General features: G+C 34.5%; 3 protein-coding genes across 3 annotated transcripts; 1 reads left to right on the forward strand and 2 right to left on the reverse strand.

Annotated features, from left to right (window-relative positions):
• The first annotated feature begins 9,165 nt into the window (after positions 1-9,165).
• LOC141718635 (AUGMIN subunit 5) lies at positions 9,166-18,738 on the forward strand. The gene is made up of 10 exons (XM_074521013.1): positions 9,166-9,884; positions 10,494-11,033; positions 12,007-12,148; positions 12,449-12,622; positions 14,653-14,862; positions 15,295-15,480; positions 15,691-15,850; positions 16,639-16,834; positions 17,640-17,772; positions 18,161-18,738. Exons 1-10 carry the CDS (start codon positions 9,397-9,399, stop codon positions 18,287-18,289), a joined length of 2,358 nt encoding a protein of 785 aa, XP_074377114.1. The 5' UTR covers positions 9,166-9,396; the 3' UTR covers positions 18,290-18,738.
• Positions 18,739-18,984: 246 nt separating this feature from the next.
• On the reverse strand, positions 18,985-20,170 carry LOC141716839 (cytosolic sulfotransferase 5-like). The gene has a single exon (XM_074519018.1). It carries the CDS (start codon positions 20,168-20,170, stop codon positions 19,232-19,234), a length of 939 nt encoding a protein of 312 aa, XP_074375119.1. The 3' UTR covers positions 18,985-19,231.
• Positions 20,171-20,612: 442 nt separating this feature from the next.
• Positions 20,613-21,886, reverse strand: LOC141716840 (cytosolic sulfotransferase 5-like). Its single transcript, XM_074519019.1, has one exon. The coding sequence runs from the start codon at positions 21,797-21,799 to the stop codon at positions 20,864-20,866; it is 936 nt and encodes a 311-aa protein (XP_074375120.1). The 5' UTR covers positions 21,800-21,886; the 3' UTR covers positions 20,613-20,863.
• Between the last annotated feature and the right edge of the window lie 762 nt (positions 21,887-22,648).

Below are 22,648 nucleotides of genomic sequence, written 5' to 3' on the forward strand. Positions count from 1 at the left end.
TTAGACCTTTACAGATTCCTCAGACTGTAAAATAGATCTTAGTAAATGCTGATCCTGATACTTATAAATCTATTTATCCTGATATCCAATCAACAACAACCTCCCAAACACCATAACAACCATCAGCACCTACCACCCATACTACTCAACCTACACTAAGGCAATATCTTAGATCATATCTCTTAACTTCACAGACAGTTCAACCCTCATCCTCAGAACCTCCTGTGAATCCTTCATCTTCTAAGCCTAAGAGGACAAAGACTGTTCCTCAAACACCTCAAAAGAGAAGGAGGATTGCTTTGAGAGATGAATCTGATACTGAGGAACAGGTTCCTTCTTCAGAACCTGTTGTTAAAGAAGCTGAGAAAGTGACTTCTCAGAAGGATTCTGGAATTGGGGGATCTAGGTTTCTCAAGAGGCTTAGAAGAATGACTGTCCCTGACACTCTCAAGGAATCCATATCTACAAAGGGATACAAGAAACAGAGGGCAAAAAGGCCAGTTTCAGATGATGAAGAAGCAGCAGCTAAGGAAGGGGATCAGGAATCTCTGATCTCACAAGAAAAGGAATCTGCTCCAGTTCCTACTTCTCCATCAACTCCATCTCAGGAAGCTGTTACTGAAAAGGCCAACACACCATCTGTGTCTCCTGTTCAAAAGTCTGTATCTCCTGTTGTTCCAGGCACAAATGCTGAAATTGATATCCAGACCTTGGTTGTGCCTGAAGTACTTTACTTAGAAGCTCCAACAGCAACTAATCCATCAACAACACCTGTTACTGATGCTGCTCACACTCCAGAATTATCTATTACACCTTCTCTGCATCTAGATGCTGATGATCAAAATATAGGTGAGCATCAGGATATGGCTGTTGATCAGAACTTGGAACCAGATCAGCAATTAGAGGATACTGAAGCCTCCATTGCTACTCACACTCTGTTGTTCTATCAGAAGATACTGATTCTGTAAGTTCTGATGCTGCAAATGCTGGAGATACTGGTGATGCTGCTCTACAAGCAGATACTGATGAAGCAGGTCCTTTAGGACATGCCCCTCAACAAACAGTTCTTAAATCTGAACTTGTTAAGAAGTTTGTTACCAGAGAAGCACCAGTGCCTTGGAGTGAAACTCCTGCTGGTCAGGAGTGGACTAAGGAATGGAACTCAATTACTTGTGTTCCATCTGCAAAGAATCTGACTGCGCAATTGACAAAAGCTGATGAGATGTTAAATACTGATGATTTCAAAACCCAGCTTAGAGTCACTGCATTGAGTACTAAACATCTTCAAGGTCTCCATTCAACTACTCATGCAGAGCTACACAAGATTCAGAAAGAATTCATCAAACAGGAACAAGTTCAAAAGATTGATAAGAAAAAGTTCTTTCAACCTACCTTTGACAGGATTGCTTATATTGAGAAGACTCATGAGAAGCAACAAGCTCAGATTGATGATATTCTGAAAAATCAAGCTTCTCAGCACTCTCAACTTACTGAAATCCAAGCCTCAGTGGAATTGCTTGTCTCTCTTCTACTACCTGCTGATGCCAAAAAGGGGGAGAAAATAATTAAGTCCAAATGCAAGACTGACAAAACACTGAAAGGGAAGGATGATGAAAAGGATGATCAAGGAAACCCTGTTGGTCAAGAAATGTCAAGACAGTTATTTCTTCAGGAAAATCCAGGAATGGACTTGGAGAGTTTAATGGAAGAAGAAGTCAGACTTAAATCAGAAAAAGTCACATCTAAATCTGAAGCTTCTGGTAAAAAGACACTTCCAAAACTCAAAGGCATTGTGATAAAAGAAAGGATAAATACTGAAGCAACATTGGCTAAATCACAACCGCGGATAGATCCAAGATCCAAGGGTAAAGAAAAGGTTGGTGAACCTATCAAGGTTTATGTGCCTCCTGAGAATGAAGAAATCACTGATGAAAAGGATGATCTTGCTCTGACTTCAAGAAAATTTCTTAAAACAACCTCTGACATGGCTCAAGTTGTTCAGAGTCAAGAGACAGTAAGTTCTGATATTCCAAAAAAGCAAGTAACCTCTGACATAGCTCAAGTTAACTTGATATCAGAAGATAGACCAAAGAAACTCCTACCAGGATTCACTAAAGCAAAACAGACTCAACCTTTGAAGACTGCTGCAAGTGGTTTTGAAGCAAGAGTAGTTACTGGAAAGGAAGCAAGAGATAAAACAGGATTGGGAAGTGCTGATGAAAGAAGAATACAGAACACTACCAATGATCCAACTTCCTTAAGTGAACCAGGTATTGGAGCAACTCCTGAGAGATTGAATCAACTGGAATCTGTACAAATGGTTTACCATACCTACTTGAAAGAACACATCTTGTTGTACTTCATGACAGATGGTAGGGTTTATCATATAAGGCAAAATGCCATTCCATTGAAGTATTTTGAAGAATTGGAGCATGTACTATTCTTACTTCAAGTGGATGACAGATTGACAGGAAGTGCTGCAAACTATTTGAAGGATCAGATTCAGAGACAAAAAAGACTTTATTCTGTTAAGTCTGACAGCACATATGTTCCAAAGTACAGAGATCACAAGGGTGATATAGTTGAAATGAAGCCCGACACTGCTAAAATTATAACTACCTTTCTGGGTTACAGGGCTGTGGAATTCAATCTTGAGTCTGATAAAGCTTACTTGATCAGACTGGATCAGGATATAAGAAAAGCAAAGATTAATGATCTCAGGGCTGCAATCTTTCAAATTGGTGAAGATAATGCAGAGCTTAAAGATGCTAAAAGGAGGATGATTGATGAACTTAGATATGCTGAGAGATGTTTGTTGAAGAACTATCTCAGAACAACTCCTGACATCAGAGAGATCAGAAGATGAAGCCAAGTCAAGATCTACAACTGATTAAATTCTGATATTTGTACAGACTAAAGCTGTTATCAGAAGTTAAATGTTGGTAAAGCTTTAAGGACTGTAAGTTGTAGTTATCTAGTCTAATTCTCATACATTTGTACTTAATATTTTTGACATCATCAAATATCTGTTAAACTTGTATATTATGCTAATTTACAAGTTGGGGGAGATTGTTAGATATATTTGATAATGTCATGGCTAATATGATTTATGTTTGGTTTTTAGATCTTACTTAAACAGGATAAATCAGTACTTACTGGAAGTCAGGACTTAAGGATATCAGTACTTATATTATCAGGAGATAATCATCAGAAGATGGATATCAGAACTTAAGTGCTGGAGTATGTTCAGATAAGGATAGTAGCTGATTAAAGGAAAGAAGATCGAGATAAACATAAGAAGAGATATGCATGAAGAAGGAGTTCCGTGAAGAATGGAATACTTGGAAGAAAAGATATCTGATTGATATATTTTAGGAAGCAGAATTATATTCCATATCAATTAGCGATTATCTTGTAACTGTGTAGTATATAAACACAGACATAGGGTTTACACTATAAGTGTTATCATATTCGAGAAGATTATTCGTAGTAACCCTAGCAGCTCTCGTGATATTTGTTCATCACTGAGAGGTAACAGTTCTATACTGTAACAGAGTTTATTATTTCAATAAAATTTGTTTTCTGTTACTTGAGATATTAAAGTTCGATTTGATTGTACTTTACACTGTATTCACCCCCTCTACAGTGTGTGTGACCTAACACATATAATAAAAATCAAGTACTAATTTCAAATATACAATACAATCGATTGGTCGAGAAAATATCTAAACCATGACATTTTTAATTTTCACAAGTTTTATGTATTAATTTTTTATGAAATTTATACAAAATCTCTATTCTACAATATATCATTTATGTTTCGTAAAATAAAATACTAGAATAATATATAAGATTTAATAATAGAGTTAATGATTCTTTCCAATTCCATTATTAAGGACTAACACAAGAGTTGTCCTAGGTACCCCATTTCTAAATTTTTTGTTAAATAAATAAATATTATGCATGTTCGGTATTTATTCTGTGAATTATGTGTTAAGTGATATATGTGTTTGGATGTTTAAAATTGATATAATTTGAGTATTTTAATTTTTATATGTCTAAAATAAAATATAGATAAATGTCATATCTTCCTAATTATTTTTATGTTGATTTATAATTTTATAGGAAATTTATGGATTTAATACATTCTTTTTCCGAGTATTTATAAACTATTTTATATAATCGGGAACCAGCCGACTTCACCCGTTTTTACGTTTTTATAACCCAAAACTCTTCCGAGAACTCCTTTCCAACCTAATTGCAATATTCCGAGCATTTTTCATGTTTTGACTTTTTCGATCCGGCGTACGGTTTGTCCTGTGTGGGTCTCGGCGCAATATTTTCGATACAAAATTCATTTCGGTAAATCAATAAAACTCGTATCTTCGATAAACGGGATCATTTTATTAAACTATTATAATTATCACCTTGTAATACGTGTAACCAGGCGCTGAGACCAAGACCGCAGTACAAATTGTACAGATTTGGATAATTATCCCGAAACCGGTACCGTTTTGGATCTATTTTTATAAATAAATGTACTATTTTATATCCGGAATGATCCAACGGGATACTATTTTTCTGTAAATATAAATAGCCCTTACCGTAATTATTTCTGTACCGAAAATTATTTGCAAACCAGTAAAATCTTTATAAAACAGAGAAAATACTATATTTATATTTCGTTCTTCATAATCCAACTCAAATTCGGAGGTGTTATATCAGATTTTGGCGTGCATATACTCAAAACGAAGGTATTGATTTGTACTTTTAGAATCATCCATCAGAATCACTGTAGAATCAAAGGTTAATTTCCTATAAACTGATTTATATTCGAATTTCTTGGAATTAAAATTTGGATTTTGAGTTCGAGCAACTGTTTGTATGATTTCATGATTGCATGTTATAGCTCTTCTTTTCCTGAAGATTTTGGTATGTCATATGATTAATTTGGAGTTCAATAACATGTTTAAATTAGGGTTTGATTCTCGAATTTTATAATTAGGGTTTATACTCGTTTGAATGTTCTTGATTGAATTTGGGGATTTCTTATTTAGGGATTTGTAGACGTTCTAGAGGGGTGAGTTTTGTTCCCCTTGAAATTTGCAATCGATTCATATATAGCTTGCTAATCGACGTTGCTCGTAGTGACCGTGGTTTTGATTTAAAAGTTCGTCGGTGTTCTTGGGAGTTTTGGCCGGATTTCTATTTCCAGCTATCGTTTGGTTCGATTGTTGCTTGATTTGAACTCTGGGAGCGATTTGGAATGAAAACCCCGTCTGAATCACACGAAACCATGTTGTTTTTGCTCAGATCGGGGCTCGCCGGAGTTGTTTTCCGGTCGCCGGATTCTGGGTTCATGAAGAACCCGTTTCTGTTCTTGACGATCCGAAATCCAACCCGGTTTGACCCGGTTTTGATCCAAATTTTTGTAAAATCAATTCCTAATTCCTGTTTTTACAGTTTAGTCCCTCAGGATTTTCAAACTTTGCAAAAACTTGATTTCTGTTTCATAAACTTTTAAAAATCAGATTTCTTTTATAAATTCATTTCCAAAATTGATTTTTATTTTCTAAAATTCCAAAAATCATTTATTTTAATTCCAAAATTCGTTTTTAATTCAAAACTAAATCTAAATTACTTAATTAATTAATTTTAATTATTAATTAATTAATCAATTAATTTAACTATTAATTGATTAATTAGTTTAAATATTTATTAATTGGTTTTAATTGATTATTTAATAGGATTTAATTATTTAAAAATGATTTAAAAATCCTGAAAAATAGTTTCGAACTTTAAAATATTATTTTAAATTATTTTCAAGGCTCGATAATTAATATAAAATTATTTTAGAGCCAGATTTGAGTAATAAGACTCTGTTTATTACCCGAAATTGATCCAACGACCCGTTTTGACTCCGAAAAATGTTTTAAAAATCATATTAAATACCTGAAAGAGTGTTTATGACCCGAGACCTCTTTATAAATGGAATTTCATTAGTTGTTTGACGTGCTATGTGTTATACGTGACTTGTTTGTTGGACTATTGATCTATATGTTCGGTGTTTATTTATTTTTAGCATAACTTTCAATCCGATAGTCGGATTTGGGTAAAACGAAGGGTAGATAGAAGTGTATACCGAATAAAATTATATGAGCTGAGTATTGATAGATATTTATGATATGTGAGAAGAAGAGGCAAGGCATAGGAAAGGGAAACAGGTAGTCGAGAAGTAGGAGATTTTGATTGGAAATTGGTGAAGTATAGCAAGCTAGTACCAGGCAAGTGTTCTAAACTTTCTCGAGATATATTATGAATAGCTGATAGTTCTGTCTTATATTGCAAGTGCTTTGAAGCACCGAACCCTAAACCTTGATTCCAGTTATTGATCTTTGAACCGTAAATCTTATTCTTTTTGAACCATTGATTACTGAATACCCGAATACGAACCACGGATATACGAAACTACTCCACAAATACATACAAACTAAATACCGAACACTGAACCAAGATTTGCTTATATACTCAAACCATTATATCTTATACATTGAAAGACCAAATCTTTTTAAACTTGAAACTTTGATTCTTTTGTTATCCGATTCTTTCACCAGCTGATAGCCATTCTTTGGAATTGCTATTTTGTTTCCTTGTGAAGATTAAAACCCATCTCATGATTGAAATATCCCATGTTAATTATGATTCTGCTTATTGCTTTACATTGTTTATTATGTTATTGTGATATAATTGGATTGTTTTATAAAATTGTGTACCAGATTCGTGGTCAGACCAGATTGGTGGTCAAGTTAGGCCAATGTGTGCCTTGGATCCAGTAATTAGAGCAAAGCTGTGTGCCTTGCTCGGGGTTAGTGCGTGACTGATCAGCAGCCTAACCTTGGTTTTTAAAATGAAAATTTAATATCCAATTATGAATCATTATCCATTGTTCTCTTGACACCTCAAATCATTTCACTTGATCATTGTTTATTCTCAGTATTGTCAATGTGACTTGCTGAGCTAGTTAGCTCATTTGTGCGATTTTGTTTATGTTCTTTTCCAGTTAAGAAGGAACCTGTTGGTAGCGATGATCCCCAATCCAGTACGAGAGCTAGGGGTCCAGGTTGATCGAGTTAAGCTAGCTGACAGCTTTTGAGATAGTTTAAGTTTGTAAAGTTTGTAATGATGTTTAATATTCAGTTATAAGTTTGAATAGTTGGGATTTGGGCGTTTGTAATATAAGTGTGTGTGTGGCTTGTGTACATACTTTAACCTGTTGCGGTCCGTGGTAGTTGGTAAGTAGGGTCACTGCATATTATTATTATCTTTATTATTATTATAAGCAGGTTATCAATAAGGTGTGTGTGTGGACCCCAAACTTCTGACCCGGATTTGGAGGGCGCCACAATTACACATGATAAGTTTTTATTTGGGGCGTATATATATACGCGGGTTAACTATAATTTTTTTGACTAATTTGACACCTTTTTTCAAATTTTTATCAAATGATATGGTATAACACATGACAATTTTTAATTTAGGGGCATATACGTATTCACGCGGATTTGGATATAAATTTTTTTGACAGAGGGATATTATGTGATTCGTTGTATTCAAGAATTCTTATAGCATTATAATTAAACAAATGTTCTGATAATTTTTTCGGTTAAATTATAGTCGAAACCTAGGACAAAAAATGATAAATCTTAACCAATTAAGCTCCTCAATCGTGTTCGGGTTCTTATATAATTATTAATAAAGTTACCATCTATATTCTATACATCACCTCACAATTTGAGAAAAGTCACGGGGGAAAATTGGAATCTCTAATATTTCTCCCGAAATAATGATCTATATGCGGAGGTTAGGAATATTTCTGTTAAAATTTTATGAAAAGATCTATATGCGGAGGTTGGGAATATTTCTATTAAAATTTTATTATTTCATGTTGAAATTTTGTGTTTTTTAGGTTGTACTAAATACACATCTATACTAATAATCTATATTATTATATTATATGCGGGGTTTAAGAATATTTCTTTTAAAATTTACTTTTTTCATGTTAAAATTTTGTGATTATTGGATTGTACTAAAGTATACATATATACTAATAATATATATTATTATATTAAATACAAAATATTAAAAGTTTGGTTATTGATCATATGGTTATTCAAATCAGAATCGTTAGATATTTTATATCAATTGATCATAACCGTTATATATAATCTAAAAAATTATTACACAAAGGGTTTATATATCGGTAAAACAACCCTGCATTGCACGAGAGTAATTTATAATAACTGTAATGGGTTATGATTTGTTCAATCCTTTTTTTTATTATCCTTGTTTACAACCGTTAAATCTTCCTAATCAAATAATCACAACCGTTAACTTTAAATAGCAAAAACATACGTAATTAAAAAAATTTAGGTTTGAATCTTACAAACTACATATTAAATTAAAATTTAATTTAAAACTCATCAATCAAGTGTTAATGTTGGAATCTCACCATTTACATTCTAAATAGGGCTTAGCAAAGCAAAGTAAAACCGACTGAACAAGATTAGACCAAACCAACCAAATTGCTTTTTCTGGTTTTTCGACGGTTCGACTTGGTTTATGTTAATATGAATAAAATCATTATTTTGCTGTTCGAATCGGTTTTCATCTTCAAGCCGGACTGTTAAGGTCAAACCGGACCATTTCAATATATATTAATATATTCATAATAATTATAAAACATTTTTATGGATATATATGTGTATATATAAATTTAGTATTACATAAGTTTATTTTCTACTTTATATGTTTATTTTATAATTTAATATCTTCAAATTAGTCTTTAATGTGTAATAGTTATATCTAAAATTTAAAAAAATAATATTTTTTTAATATTTATATGTTTATTTAGGTTTTAAACCGTTGACAAGATCGAATTGTTAAATTGCAGTCTAATCTGATTCAGTCACAAATTTTAAACAATACGATCTTGTGTGATATTCACTAAAAGCGTTATATATGGCGCGATCTGATTTGATCGTTAAAATTCGATCAAACCGACCTTTGGACGACCCTAAATTTAAATTAGTTTTAAGCTTAGATTTATACGCGTTCAAAAAAATAAAAAAAATATAAGTTCGGATTTATTTTCAATTTAAAAAATCGCGCTTCGTCTCCTTGCAAATTAAAAAAATCGAAAATTTTCATTTCATCTCTTTCCTTCCCAAACTCGAACAGCATCTTCAACAGATCTGCTTGTCATCTTCCCGATTAAACCATTCTCCAATTGTTTAATTCCATTTACTAATTCAATTCACACACTTATACACACACATATCTGTATGTATATTGAGTTAGTTGAACACATTGATTTGAATATCTAGGGTTTGTAAAACGATGCAGAGCTCAAAGAGCTCATCAGTCCCTCAACCAGATGAAATACTCGATTGGCTTCACAAAGAGATGGGATACAGGCCTCTCGGTCCTTACATTGCTTCCAGTAAGGCTTCGATGCCTTCTGTCGATTCGCTTCGTCGAATTCTCCGTGGAAACATGATTCCTGTGTGGCATTTCCTGTTGAAGCGCGTAAAATCGGAGAAAACTGTCGAGAGTATTCGGAGGAATATAATTGTTCATGGAGGTGAGGGAATTGAGGTGGAGTCGGTTAAGAGGAGTAGAGATAGGAGGAGAGAGGTTGCGAGTTTAGTAGGAGGAGAGAGTAGTAGAGAGGCTGCGGTGCAGGAGAGAGAGGCCACGGAGAAGGAAGTGGAGAGGTTGAGGCAGGTTGTTAGGAGGCAAAGGAAGGAGTTGAAGGCGAGAATGTTAGAGGTTTCGAAAGAGGAGGCGGAGAGGAAGAGGATGCTCGATGAACGGTCGAATTACAGGTGGAGTTATGTTATGGTTTTAGTATTTAATGCGATTAATTGCTTAGGATTATATTATGTTTGTAGCTTTGTGGTTTATGAATTTGTGTAGGCGTTTTGCGCTTTGTAGTTGTAGTTATAGTTATGTTTTCGGATTATAATGACTATTATTCTTCGGGTTTAAATAATCCATCCAAAGTAATTAATAGTTTAGGACCTACCGATAAGACTAGGGGAGAGATTAGGTGATTTTTATTGATACGGCTCAATTATTAATGAGTAATATGGTAAAACCTCGCAATAGTGGCTTGAAAAAATGGAATAAGTCAATAAGAAAGATTTGTTGTGATTTAAATTGTCTTGATGTCTGTGTTCTAGAGTCCACACATTTTTGATAAGTGAAGTGTGGGATCATTACAGAGTAACATTTATATAATTTATACTTGCCTCACGGCAAGTTTAAATGATTTACGAGTAATACGTTTCAACAAGAGTAGTAGCTTGTGTTTGATAGTACTGGCTGATGAAATATCAATGGAATGTACATTTTACAATTGATTTACGTAGCCCGACTGTAGACCTTTTTTTTGTTATGTAAATCATATTTATTTACCATTACATATAGTGCAGGCACAAACAAGTGATGTTGGAATCTTTTGATCAACAGTGTGATGAAGCGGCAAAGATATTTTCCGAGTATCATAAGCGACTTCGTTATTATGTTAATCAAGCAAGAGATGCTCAGAGATCAAGTGCTGAATCTGTTGATCTGACTACCAGTATCCACACCAGCAGTGACAAGGATTCAGTATATTCCACCGTTAGAGGGTCAAAATCCACCGATGACGTTATTCTAATTGAAACAGCAAGGGAGAGGAACATCAGGAAAGCATGTGAGTCTATTGTAGAACAAATGATTGAAAAGATTCGCAGCTCATTTCCAGCTTATGAAGGATGTGGTATACATGTGAACTCTCAGTCAGAAGCTGCCAAGTTAGGATTTGAATTTGATGGTGAGATACCTGAAGAGGTTAGAGATGTTATTGTAAGTTGTTCGAAAAGCCCTCAACAGTTGCTTCTAGCAATCACTTCATACACAGAAAGGCTAAAATCAATGATTACTAAAGAAATAGAGAAAATTGATGTCAGAGCTGATGCAGAAACCCTAAGGTATGTATAGCTATATGTCTTGTTCTTTTGGTGCAATCATGATGTAGGATTGCTTGGTCATATTGTGTATGAGATGCTCAAATCTGAATACCAGCCTTTTTACTAAAAACATTTTTACTTTTAACTTGTCAGTTGCATGGCTCTGTAACCCAACATGTGTCTGCAACTACCTAAATTGCTATTGGTAAACTTGTATTTTCCTTAAAATTTCTTATTTCGCTATATAAATATTTAAAAATTGATCTTGGTCACTTAACACAATTACTTAGAGTGCATAACTATGGAGTGAAGCCATTACTCTTTAATGACTATTTATAAATATGCTGCATAATTACTTCACTTAATTGAAGACCTTATATCTTAGTTCTAAATCTAATCATAAAGATAAACATCAGTTATTTATAATTTTGCTTAGTGCTATTATAACTAACCATTTCTGGGAAAATATGCATCGGAAATAGCAATCAGACCATGGTATTAGATTCTTTAGCACAGTTTTTACGATCCAGTATTTCTAATTGCACTATTCCTACTAGTAATGTATGTTGAGTAGATTTCTTTCTTGTTCTGAGGCTGATGTAATTATTTTGTTTTGAAATAAAATCAAGCGTTGCAGTCAACATCGCGTGGATATACTGAAATGAAAAATGCACAAGTCTTTATACTGAAATGTGTAATGGATAAGTTTTTCTACTAACCATTTCATCTATAGTTACTAATCTATTCTAGGTTTTAAAGTTCAATTTTGGTTCCCCTAGGGTTCATCTTGTCATATTTTTCCCTCGTGACACAGTTCCGGGCGTCCTAGTATTTAAGTTCCCTAATTATTTTACTAAAAAAAAATAACAAAAAAAACTTTCTGAAGTCTGTTGATGACAGTTATTTTGTTACAAGTGTTCATATGTGGCTGTATGTAGCTTTTAATGTAGGGATATAATAGTTTAATTGGGTGGTGATCTGTTGTTTTTACCAGGTACAAATATGAGAATAATAGAGTCATGGATGCTTCTTCTTCCGATATAACCTCACCATTACAGTATCAGCTTTATGGAAATGGAAACATTGGGGGTGATGCACCTTTGAGAGGGACTCAAAATCAACTACTTGAACGACAGGTATCCTAAATCACTAGTCTCAACCTTCACATAATCTTTTCGCTGCCGGGCTTGTCAAATTGGTACAGTGTTTTTTTAGCTACTTCCCTTTTGGGCTTGTCAAACCTTTCTCGTAAATAGTGGAATATTATTCCCTTATTTAGTTTCATCAGCTAGTATCAGGGTCTAACCATCTACAAGTTATCTTTGAGAGCTTACCTGTATTGTAATCGTATCCTTCACTACTCCCCAACCCAACCCAACACACATGTCATTAAACTGTGAAACTGTGATCTCATGGTATTAAGTTATTCTTTCCAGAAAGCCCACGTGCAGCAATTTGTGGCCACTGAAGATGCACTAAACAAAGCTGCAGAAGCTAGAAGCACGTGCCAAAAGCTTTTGAAGCGGTTGCAAGGAAGTAATGATGTGGTTTCTTCACACACTGTCATTGGAGGCACATCTCAAAACATGAGTAGTCTTAGGCAATTAGAGGTAATATCTTGTTTGTAACTTATTCAACATGATGTTGTGAATCAATCTTTGTACTTGGTTCTTAGCTCCATGGTCATGCTTGGAAATAATCAAAAAATTTAAGAAAATACATAGACATTTATTATTTTCGGAATCAGTTTTGAAACTAGTTAATATTTTGAGAGGAGTAATGAAGCTTACGTAATGGATACACATACGAGCTGTAAAAGCTTAACGAAAGACCAACTCTTAATTTTTCATATATTTCATCTTCTTGTAAGAACCTGAAGCCTAAAATCAGTCACTTTACATAAAATGAATGCCGACACTTTTGTGTAACCTTATCTGCTTCCAAGAAACACAAGTGAGGGACCTTGCACTTTTGAAGTAAAACATAATTATACTCTCTCTCTCTCTCTCTGTCTGTTTCTCTCCCTGTGTCTGCCTCTTTCTTTCTCTCTCTCTCTCTCTCTCTCTCTCTCCCCCCCTTCTCTCTCTCTCTCTCCCCCCTCGTAAGAAATTTTTTGGTTATTATACTAGCCCTTCATTAAAAGACAAAATTTCTTTCTGGTGCAGTAGTTGGTTACTAGTCTATTTGGGTGAGCTGATAATGAATAAACGGTGCATAAAGCAACCAAAAGGTTGTATTTAGTTTTTAGTTTCTCCTAATTTGGATCCGAATGTGCAACACAGGCATACCAATCCTCAATACTTTTAATCTGTTAGCAGCATGGTTGTCACGTCGATAAGTCGAGTCGATAGAGGTCTAGCTTGTCGACTAGTCGACAAATTAATAATAACTAGCTTAAATCCCGTGCGATGCACGGGTTCCGTTAATATTTAAATAAATTTTAAATTTTATTTATCCAAATTATGTATTAATTTTAATATATTTATATAAATATATAATAATTATAGATTTATAATAAAAATAATAAAAGAATTAGGGAGGAGTTGTAATAGTAGTTTAGTACGATAAGTTTTGGTAGTTGTTGAGAGGAATAAGAAGACTAAGTAATATAGCATTTTAGTAGTTTAGCATGTGTATAACACTATTTATTTTTATTTTTAATAATTAAAATAGGGGAATAACCGTTGAACCAAAATATACCCATTCCGGTTATTATATTATAGTATAGATAGTATAGATTAGTTTAATAATATATATTTTATATACGTGGCTTTCCACAACAAAAGTCGAAAATTCTCATACTCATTTGTATATCAATCACAAAATAGAAATGTTAAATATAAACATATCTATTTTCCCTTCTATATACTCACATAGATAAGCTAATTATACAAATATATTAACAGATTGTACTACATGTATATTTGGTTTTAATCAATTTATACATACATAAACACACCCACATAAAGATATATAAGTTGAAATTAGCATGTTGATTGTTGATGATGCTTAGTAGGTTTTTAGAATTTTTTTAATAGCTTTCGTTTTAAATTTTGATTGGATTTTGCACTAGTCGACCGACTAGTCGACCAAATCTCCGACTAGTCGATAAGTCGCCCGACTAGTCGACAATTCGCAAGTCAAGATCTACAGTCGACTTCCTTAAACCGACTAGTCGACTAGTTGCGACTAGTCGCCCGCTGTGACAACAATGGTTAGCAGGCATATTGGTCGCTTGAATGCAGCTCTGAGTGTTTATTAACTTATCTATATAACACGAGTATTTGCAAAGGTCCGAAGGACATTATAGAACTTTCAAGGCCTATACATACACCTATTCGCTTTGTGGTTTGTCACTTATTTATAATGTTTTTAATACATTTTTCTGCTTCTTTACTATTCAATGGCATCTTTTGCATTCAAGTATCCAGATGAAACTATTATTGCAATCTTTCTTTGTGCTGGTAAATAAATGAGCATTTCTTAATATCAAGTTAAGATTGTAAATTTGAAGCTATTTATACTGTAAAGTGACAAGTATTACACATCAAAAAGATGTCGTGTATGAATTTTTAAGAAATTGTGCATATATATGTTTTAATAAATTTATTCAATATTTGACGATTTTTTTGTTAAGCAGTTAGAGGTTTGGTCCAAGGAAAGGGAAACAGCTGGTTTAAGGGCTAGCTTGAACACATTGATATCTGAAGTGCAGCGTTTAAATAAATTATGTGCTGAGAGGAAGGAAGCTGAAGATTCCTTAAGAAAAAAATGGAAAAAGATTGAAGAGTTTGATGCTCGTAGATTGGAGCTTGAGTCCATCTATACTGCTCTACTGAAGGCAAACATGGTGAGATCAACCTTCCATTAATATTTCATGAACTGTCATGACTCGTGAGTAAGAAAAAGTTATGTGAATTCTGTCTTTGAAGCGATAATATAAAAGATTTGATGTTTCAAAATCAGTGATAAAGTCATAATCATGTGTCTGTCAACTATGACGATGGTATCTATGGTAAATCTTAAAATATTTGCCTACAGTCTACATGTGCGTTCACCCTCCACACAAGCACCATTTGGTGAAAGGGCACTTATAAATACGACTTTCATTGTGTTTTTTTGTTACTACAGAAGGCAGAACATACTTGCTAATTATGATGGAGGCATATTGAGCATTTATTTAACTATTATTTTTTCAAATATAGCATATGTGCTGATGAGCCTTACTTTTCAGATGCTTGCTGCTTCTTGCAATGAATATATCTTTTTGGTTCCATTGTAGGATGCTGCAACATTTTGGAGTCAGCAGCCATTGGCCGCAAGAGAGTATGCATCCGATACCATCGTTCCAGCATGTACTGTGTTGATGAACATATCTAATGATGCCAAAGATCTTATTGAAAGAGAAGTTTCAGCTTTCTACCAAAGTCCAGATAACAGCTTATACATGCTTCCTTCAACCCAGCAGGTGAACGGATTACATAATAAATTGTCTTGCGTCATTATTTTGTATTAGAAGTAATAATTGCAGATGAAATCTTGTGTCGAATATGCTTTTTATAGTACACTGTACTGGTCTTTTCCAGTCACATATTAATTGGGCACGAAATCAGTGTTCTCGTAATACAGAACATTTTTGGATTCTTAGCAAGAGCTTAACCGTTTAAAATTTAATCAGGCACTCTTGGAGTCCATGGGTGTTAGTGGATCCACAGGCCCAGAAGCAGTTGCTGTTGCCGAAAAAAATGCTGTTGTGTTGACTGCAAGGGCTGGTGCTAGAGATCCATGTGCTATTCCCTCCATATGTCGCGTTTCTGCTGCTCTTCAATACCCTGCAGGTTTGTTCCTTTATTAATCAAGAAATGTGCTTAATATTGAAAATAAACTTATTTGTTTGTAGTGACTTTGTTGACATCTGAGAGGTTCTGTCCCACACGGGGTACAAGAAACAGGCTATTCTACATGTATGCTCATCTTATATTTTACAAGAGTGCCAAAAAAGTTCCATTTCGCCTGATGTCTACCTTTTTATAAAGACAGCTAAGCTCATAAATTCAGAGCTCTTGTTTCTCCTTGTAGGAGACTCTTACTATCTGACTGTTTCGACTTATTGGAAACAATTTGTATGAAGGGCTGTCCACTATAATAGTTTCTCTTATATCTTCTCTTATGAACTTATACCAGATTAGCCTTAGATGTTAGTTTTTGAGTACTATAAATGTTATGTTTGCCTCTGAAGAAGAGAGTTATATTTGAGTGTCAATAAAAACTTTTAGTTTGAAGGAATGAGTTAACTCTCAGTGAGTTTATTTTGTGATGTATTTTGAAAACAAATATATTCTCAATACCATTTCAGTCACTTGTAGTTTTCCTCCATGAGAAAAATATATATTATTATATCCCGTTCATTATTGCCTTTTTTGTTTTAAATGGGATGGCAATATTAGGAGTTATCTGTGGTCACTTAATTGCCTGCATTTAGCTTCTTTCTTTGGTGTATAGTCCTATTCCAACACTATATTGTTATTTCAGGATTATAGTTTTGACATCGAGTACTACTGTCCCCCCCCCCCCCCCCAAATTTGTTCTAATACATGGTTTATGCCACTGCATTTTGTTGTTTTAGGTTTGGAAGGTTCAGATGCTGGATTAGCATCCATTTTAGAATCAATGGAGTTCTGCCTAAAACTTCGTGGTTCAGAGGCTTGCGTGTTGGAGGACTTGGCAAAAGCCATCAATTTGGTACACATACGTCGGGATTTGGTTGAAAGTGGTCATTCTATACTTAATCATGCTTATCATGTGCAGCAAGAGTATGAAAGGTGCGATTGAAATTGTTCTTTTTCTTTTTACTTTGGACACCTGAATATAGTGTTTTTTTTTAAATTATTAGTCATTTTAATCTTTTGACTGGAAGCCTATCTTACACTCTCATTCTCCCCTCAACTGAGAACACTTTTTTTAAAAAAAATAGCTTTTGAATGCGCTCTTTTACATCCAGATCTTTTAAGACTACAACATAAAAGGGAAGGCCTGTCTTTTACAGTGGCGTTTGTCATTAGCTGGATGTTATCATTATCTTTTCCTGTTTGAATTTTTCTTATGTCTTATTTTTGGTTTTAATGATGTTAATTCTTGGATGACGCTCTCCAAGTATTCATTGATTACACTAAAGAAAATAAATACTGGTTGACCCAGAGCTATGAATTATAAGAGTTACTTTGCTTTTTGCTAGTTAAACTATAAGTGGCACCTGAAAGATGAGATGTTTAGGAAGAATGCATAAGAGAGACATAAGCAGTATGACCCCCATATTATGGCAGTGGCATTATATGTTGGATACCTATTTCAACCCACTAATAAACAGTTTTTAAACCATATAGCAATATGGGTTGTACGGTTTAGTCCTCTATGAACTCAAATTTTGGGTTTGAGCTGTAAACCCAACAAAGACCTGTTTTCAGGCCAAACCGTGTTATCTGTATAAGCTGCATGGGCAATAAGCGACATTTTTGCACATTTAGACTAATATGTGGCCAAGGAAGTGCTCTTTAACTAAGCTGTTTGTATCATGCTAATTTGATGAATTGGAATAACACGTTTTGCTTGAATTACTGCATCTTACAGGACAACAAGTTTTTGCCTGAATTTGGCTGCTGAACAAGAGAAAACTGTTACAGAGGAGTGGTTAAATGAACTGAAAACTGGAGTTATTAATGCTCAGAAATGCGAGGAAGATTGCAAGTATATAGGGGGTTTGGTAAGTAATCAATAATTTACTGGCACTTTCGTCTACACTATTCTACAATTGTATTATGTATATATTAGTCTTAGAATTTGTTATCCTCATAATATTATGTCTTTACATAATGTTAAAGAGATATACATGATTTCCTTGCTTTAAAAGAAATTCATGTTATAGCTTCTATTATCAAATAAGTGAAGAAATAAATCTCATACTAAACAATTTATTTAAGCACCAGTATGAATACAATAAATATAAGAGAAGCAGCCAGATAAGACGCAGGAAAATTGAAACAAATATTGACAATTTTAATCATAGGTACCAGCTTCTGTAAACACGCAAACAAATTTATCACAAGGGGGGGGTCTTAGATCTCGATTTCTAAAAATTATTATTTTGGCAGCTTGATGAATGGTGGGAACAACCAGCATCAACGGTTGTTGACTGGATTACTGTTGATGGACAAAATGTTGCCGCTTGGCATAACCATGTGAAGCAGCTTCTTACATTTTATGACAAGGAACTCCTATGAACGTAATCCTTTGGCACTCGGTGTTAAAGGTTGTCTATTGAACTGTCCTTGGCCTCTGCCTTTCCCACTCCTATGCCACTTGATGACATTACCTAAATGTGTGTTTGGTATGGTTGGAAATCGAATTGTAAATCATCTTCTGAGACCTGAATAACAGTCAGTTGGAAGAGAAGGCTAAATGGGAGCAAAGGGTAGATGGTCGTTGAGTTATTATTCGTTGGATTCGGGCAGTGCTGGGAAGTACTCTTCATTGGGCATATATAGGTAGTTCTTCCTCTGGTAGGAGGAGTTGTGTAACAGATGTTGTCTTGCCTTTGTGTACTCTTTAGTTTCTTCCTCCCGTGTTGATTGTAATGTTTAAAGTTTGAATAGGGCCTTGTACAGGGAGAGTAAATCAACTGAGGAGCTGAATTATTTTTATTATAAAATTTTCTCTTGGCAAGTGTGAACTGATTGATTGTTGTTTATAAAAGACATCATATACGGTAGAAATCGAGTGGAGTTAGATAGTTGTGTGTTTTAACTTTTTCACTAGTACCACTAGTACCCTTTATGTCCATTTTGTCAAGCCCTCAACTCATATTGGTTCCTATTCAATCCTGTTCCTTTGTTTATGACGTTCGAGTCGTCGACTGTACGTATTTACAATTGCCCAGTTCACACCCTTTTGATTAGATAACTAATTATATTTATATATTAAAAAAACCTCTACTCACAGGGGTGTAATGAAAAAAAGATCCATCTGCACGCAGAATCAGTATCAATTAGCAATATATAAACTCTAAACATGAAATTCCAGCAAGAAAGAGAAAACAGAACTCATGCATGCAAAATCTGATATTTTAGCAATACATTCTATATATGGAGTATATACCATATAGAATTTAATTTTTTTAATGTAATCCCCAACCTGTCCTTGTCTGAAGTATGAAGGCTGGCACTTCATATTCCAAACATGAAACCCGCACTATGAAATTTATCCCTAGTCATGTCATCAATACGCTGGATTATCTGAGAGTTGAAGTAATTCTTATGATCCCCAACCTCACCTTGCCTGAAGTAAGAATTATAAGGCAGTCCAAGCCATTTTGGCAAGTCCGAAGACTTGTTAACCTCATGCTGCTTCAGTGTCTGGATATCACAAATTTTCACAATCTCGTCTGCTTCCTCTTCATTATCAAAAGGACAACTTAAAAATTCTGCCAACTTCTTCACTTGATTCTTGGTGTCATCCTTTAGCTCCTCATAGCTTACAAAGAAAACTTTATGGGGCCTCTCCAAGCTCTGTTTCTGGAATTGTAAAACATGATCATAGTATGGACCATAAGCGACAGTTCCATGGCAAAACTTATCCACAGCCTCCTCTATTGTCCATGGCCTCATATGAGACATTTTAGATTTAGCCATGTAATGCCACAAGGAAATGAGAGTGTCTTTTGGATTTCTTGTTACATAAACTATCCGACATTCAGATGAATGAATGGCACTTTTGGAAAGCAGCTGGTAAGGTACATGTGTACTGAAGATCCTAGTATTACCGTTAGAGCTTGTCAAAATACCAGCTGCTGTTGGATTTGGTGAGTAAACTTGAAGTTCTAGTGTTGGAATGAGGTCATGGGGATGGGTAGAAATCAACGAGTCCTTGGAAGTGCGATTAGTGATGGCAAACAGAAGAGACTTGAGCCACGTTGTGCCAGTTTTTGGAAAAGAAGCTAAGATTACATCAGTAGGAAGTGGGTTGAAGTTATTGAGTAAGTGGAGAGCTGCTTTAAGACATGGAAGTGTAAACCAAAAGCCGTTGAATTGGTATACTAGATCATCTCCGCACCATTTTTCTTTTGGTAGAGATAACAGATCATGATCATCAGCTAATTGCTCCATTATGAACCCAGTTAAGGTACACTGTGTTTGATATATATAACTGCTGGCTCTAACAGATTGACCAACCTATTTGGCTTACCTTCTGCGAGTTGTTAACTTGCAGGTGAATTCGACAAAGACGTTATCCCAACCCTAATTAGATGTAGTATTTCATAAATGGACGTCAGTCCATGTTTCACTCAACTAGTAAAATTTAAGAGGAATACATGGTATGGTTTTATGAATAAATAGGCCGGCAAATTAAAAGTCGATTATGCGGTTAAGTCTTTGATACTACAAGTTCAATTAGGTTTAGGCCTAATTCGTCCTAACTCTTGTCATAAGTATTAAAGAGCTCTTTCCAATTTCTAAGTGTAATTTTATTAGAGAACTAATCAATAATTATGCGTGAATAAGGAATACTATATATTTTGTAGAGAAGGAAGAATTAGTAAACACTGGTTTATTTATTTATAGCACATACAGATCATACGGCCGAATCTGATTGTACTACACTGGAGCCATGCGGCTGAGTCTGTAAATGTTACATATAGATCAAGTAACTCCATCCAGACGCATGAACCTCATGAGAATTTGTAAATACTCTAGAAATTTAATGAGCATATATATATATATATGAAACTTAAGACATGCTGACATGCATGTTATAGCAATATAAGTAGTACTTGGCCAGCATGCAGAGTCGGCAGATCTTTAAATTCCAAACATGAAACCCGCGCCATGAAATTTATCCTTAGTCATGTCATCGATACGCTGGATCATCTGGGAATTCAAAGAATTCTTGTAGTCCCCAACGTCACCTTGTCTGAAGAAAGAGTTGTATGGCAATTCAAACCAGTTTGGCAGATCAGAAGACTTGTTCACCTCATGCTTCTTCAGTGTCTGGATATCACAAAGCTTTACAATCTCCTCCGCTTCTTCTTCTTTGTTAAAAGGACAACCTAGGAATTCAGCCAACTTCTTTACTTGATTCTTCGTGTCATTCTTCAGTTCCTCATAACTCACAAAGAAAACTTTCTGCGGCCTCTCCAGGCTCTCTTTTTGGAATCGTAAAACATGATCATAGTATGGACCATAAGGGACAACTCCGTCACAGAACCTGTCCACAGCTTCCTCTATCGTCCATGGCTTGATCAGAGACATTTGGGATTTCTCTACGAAATGCCACAACGAAATGAGGGTGTCTTTGGGATTTCTTGTGACATAAACTATCCGACATTCGGAGGAATGAATGTCACTTTTGGATAGGAGCTGATAAGGTACATGTGTACTGAAGATCCTAGCATTACCATTGCAGGTTGTTAAAGCTTCACCTGGTGCGAGATTTGATGAATATACTTGAAGTTCTAGTGTGGGGACAAGGTCATGGGGATTGGTGGATTTCAACAAGTGTTTCGAAGAACGATTAGTGATGGAAAATAGGAGAGACTTGAGCCATGTAGTGCCAGTTTTTGGAAAAGAAGCTAACATGACATCAGTGGGAAGTGGATGAAAGTTATTGAGAAACTTGAGAGTTCCTTTAAGATATGGGAGTCTAAACCAAAAGCCATCGAATTGGTACACCAGATCATCACGGCACCACTTTTGTTTTGGTAGAGATGATAAAAATTCATCATCTAAGTGATCCATGGTGTGCTCAAGGAATGAAGAGAACTAATTTTATATTCTACAAAAAGTTTACAGAGCAGAGAATACCAAAGATGTGTGCATGTTGGCTACAAGTTGGAGTAAGGGCATGCTTAAATACAATGCTAAAGAGGTCTTCTCTATTGAGCGGAAGACATTAATTGGCAGGTTTGAAGAATGGGCTGCATGCAAAGAGTATTTATGTAGCTAGCAACTGCAAGCATATGTTGTTTACGTTATGGAGAGATGAACCTATATATTTCTTCTGGATCATTTAAAATTACAAGAAAACAAAATCCCAGCCTACATACTGCATAGTGTCCAAACAACATAAGTCGAAGGAGAATCAAAAATTACTTTATGAATTTGTAAATTTGCCTACCCTAACTCCTGTTGATATATACTACTACTACTATACAATGAAATTATAGATTCTTCCTGATTTTCAAGCACATGCTTTGTAAGTTCTCTTCAATTTCTGGTACATGTCAATTATTTGGAGAGTTGAATACACTTTCCAGTTGCCCCCTCCTGCTTTTCTCCAAAAAATAATTATATTCATTTATTATGCATCAAATTTATCAAAATTTTAATGAATTGGGCCGAGGCAAAATCCAAACTCCACCAAAAAACTTAATCAAAATAAATTTCATGTTTTTAAATAATTTTAGAAATTGTTTTTTCTCCACATCTGCTATAAAATAATAGATTTTAAATTTTTAAATCACATTATTAATGTCAGTTTCGATTTTTATTTTTATGGTATTAATTCCAAAATTTATAACTGTACTAAAATTAATTTTGAGTATATAATCAAAATTACATGTTCAATTTTTTTTAAAAATTATAAAA

This window comes from Apium graveolens, chromosome 4 (genome assembly GCF_009905375.1).
Source record: "Apium graveolens cultivar Ventura chromosome 4, ASM990537v1, whole genome shotgun sequence".
Classification (NCBI taxonomy): domain Eukaryota; kingdom Viridiplantae; phylum Streptophyta; class Magnoliopsida; order Apiales; family Apiaceae; genus Apium; species Apium graveolens.

What these genes read in the sequence shown, in the direction of transcription:
- LOC141716840 (XM_074519019.1), bottom strand. Translation starts at nt 21,799, where the DNA reads ATGGATCACTTAGATGATGAATTTTTATCATCTCTACCAAAACAAAAG.
- LOC141716839 (XM_074519018.1), bottom strand. Translation starts at nt 20,170, where the DNA reads ATGGAGCAATTAGCTGATGATCATGATCTGTTATCTCTACCAAAAGAA.
- LOC141718635 (XM_074521013.1), top strand. Translation starts at nt 9,397, where the DNA reads ATGCAGAGCTCAAAGAGCTCATCAGTCCCTCAACCAGATGAAATACTC. An exon ending in GCTGATGCAGAAACCCTAAG is followed by an intron (nt 11,034 to 12,006) that starts GTATGTATAGCT and finishes TGTTTTTACCAG; the next exon opens with GTACAAATATGAGAATAATA. An exon ending in CTCTACTGAAGGCAAACATG is followed by an intron (nt 14,863 to 15,294) that starts GTGAGATCAACC and finishes GTTCCATTGTAG; the next exon opens with GATGCTGCAACATTTTGGAG.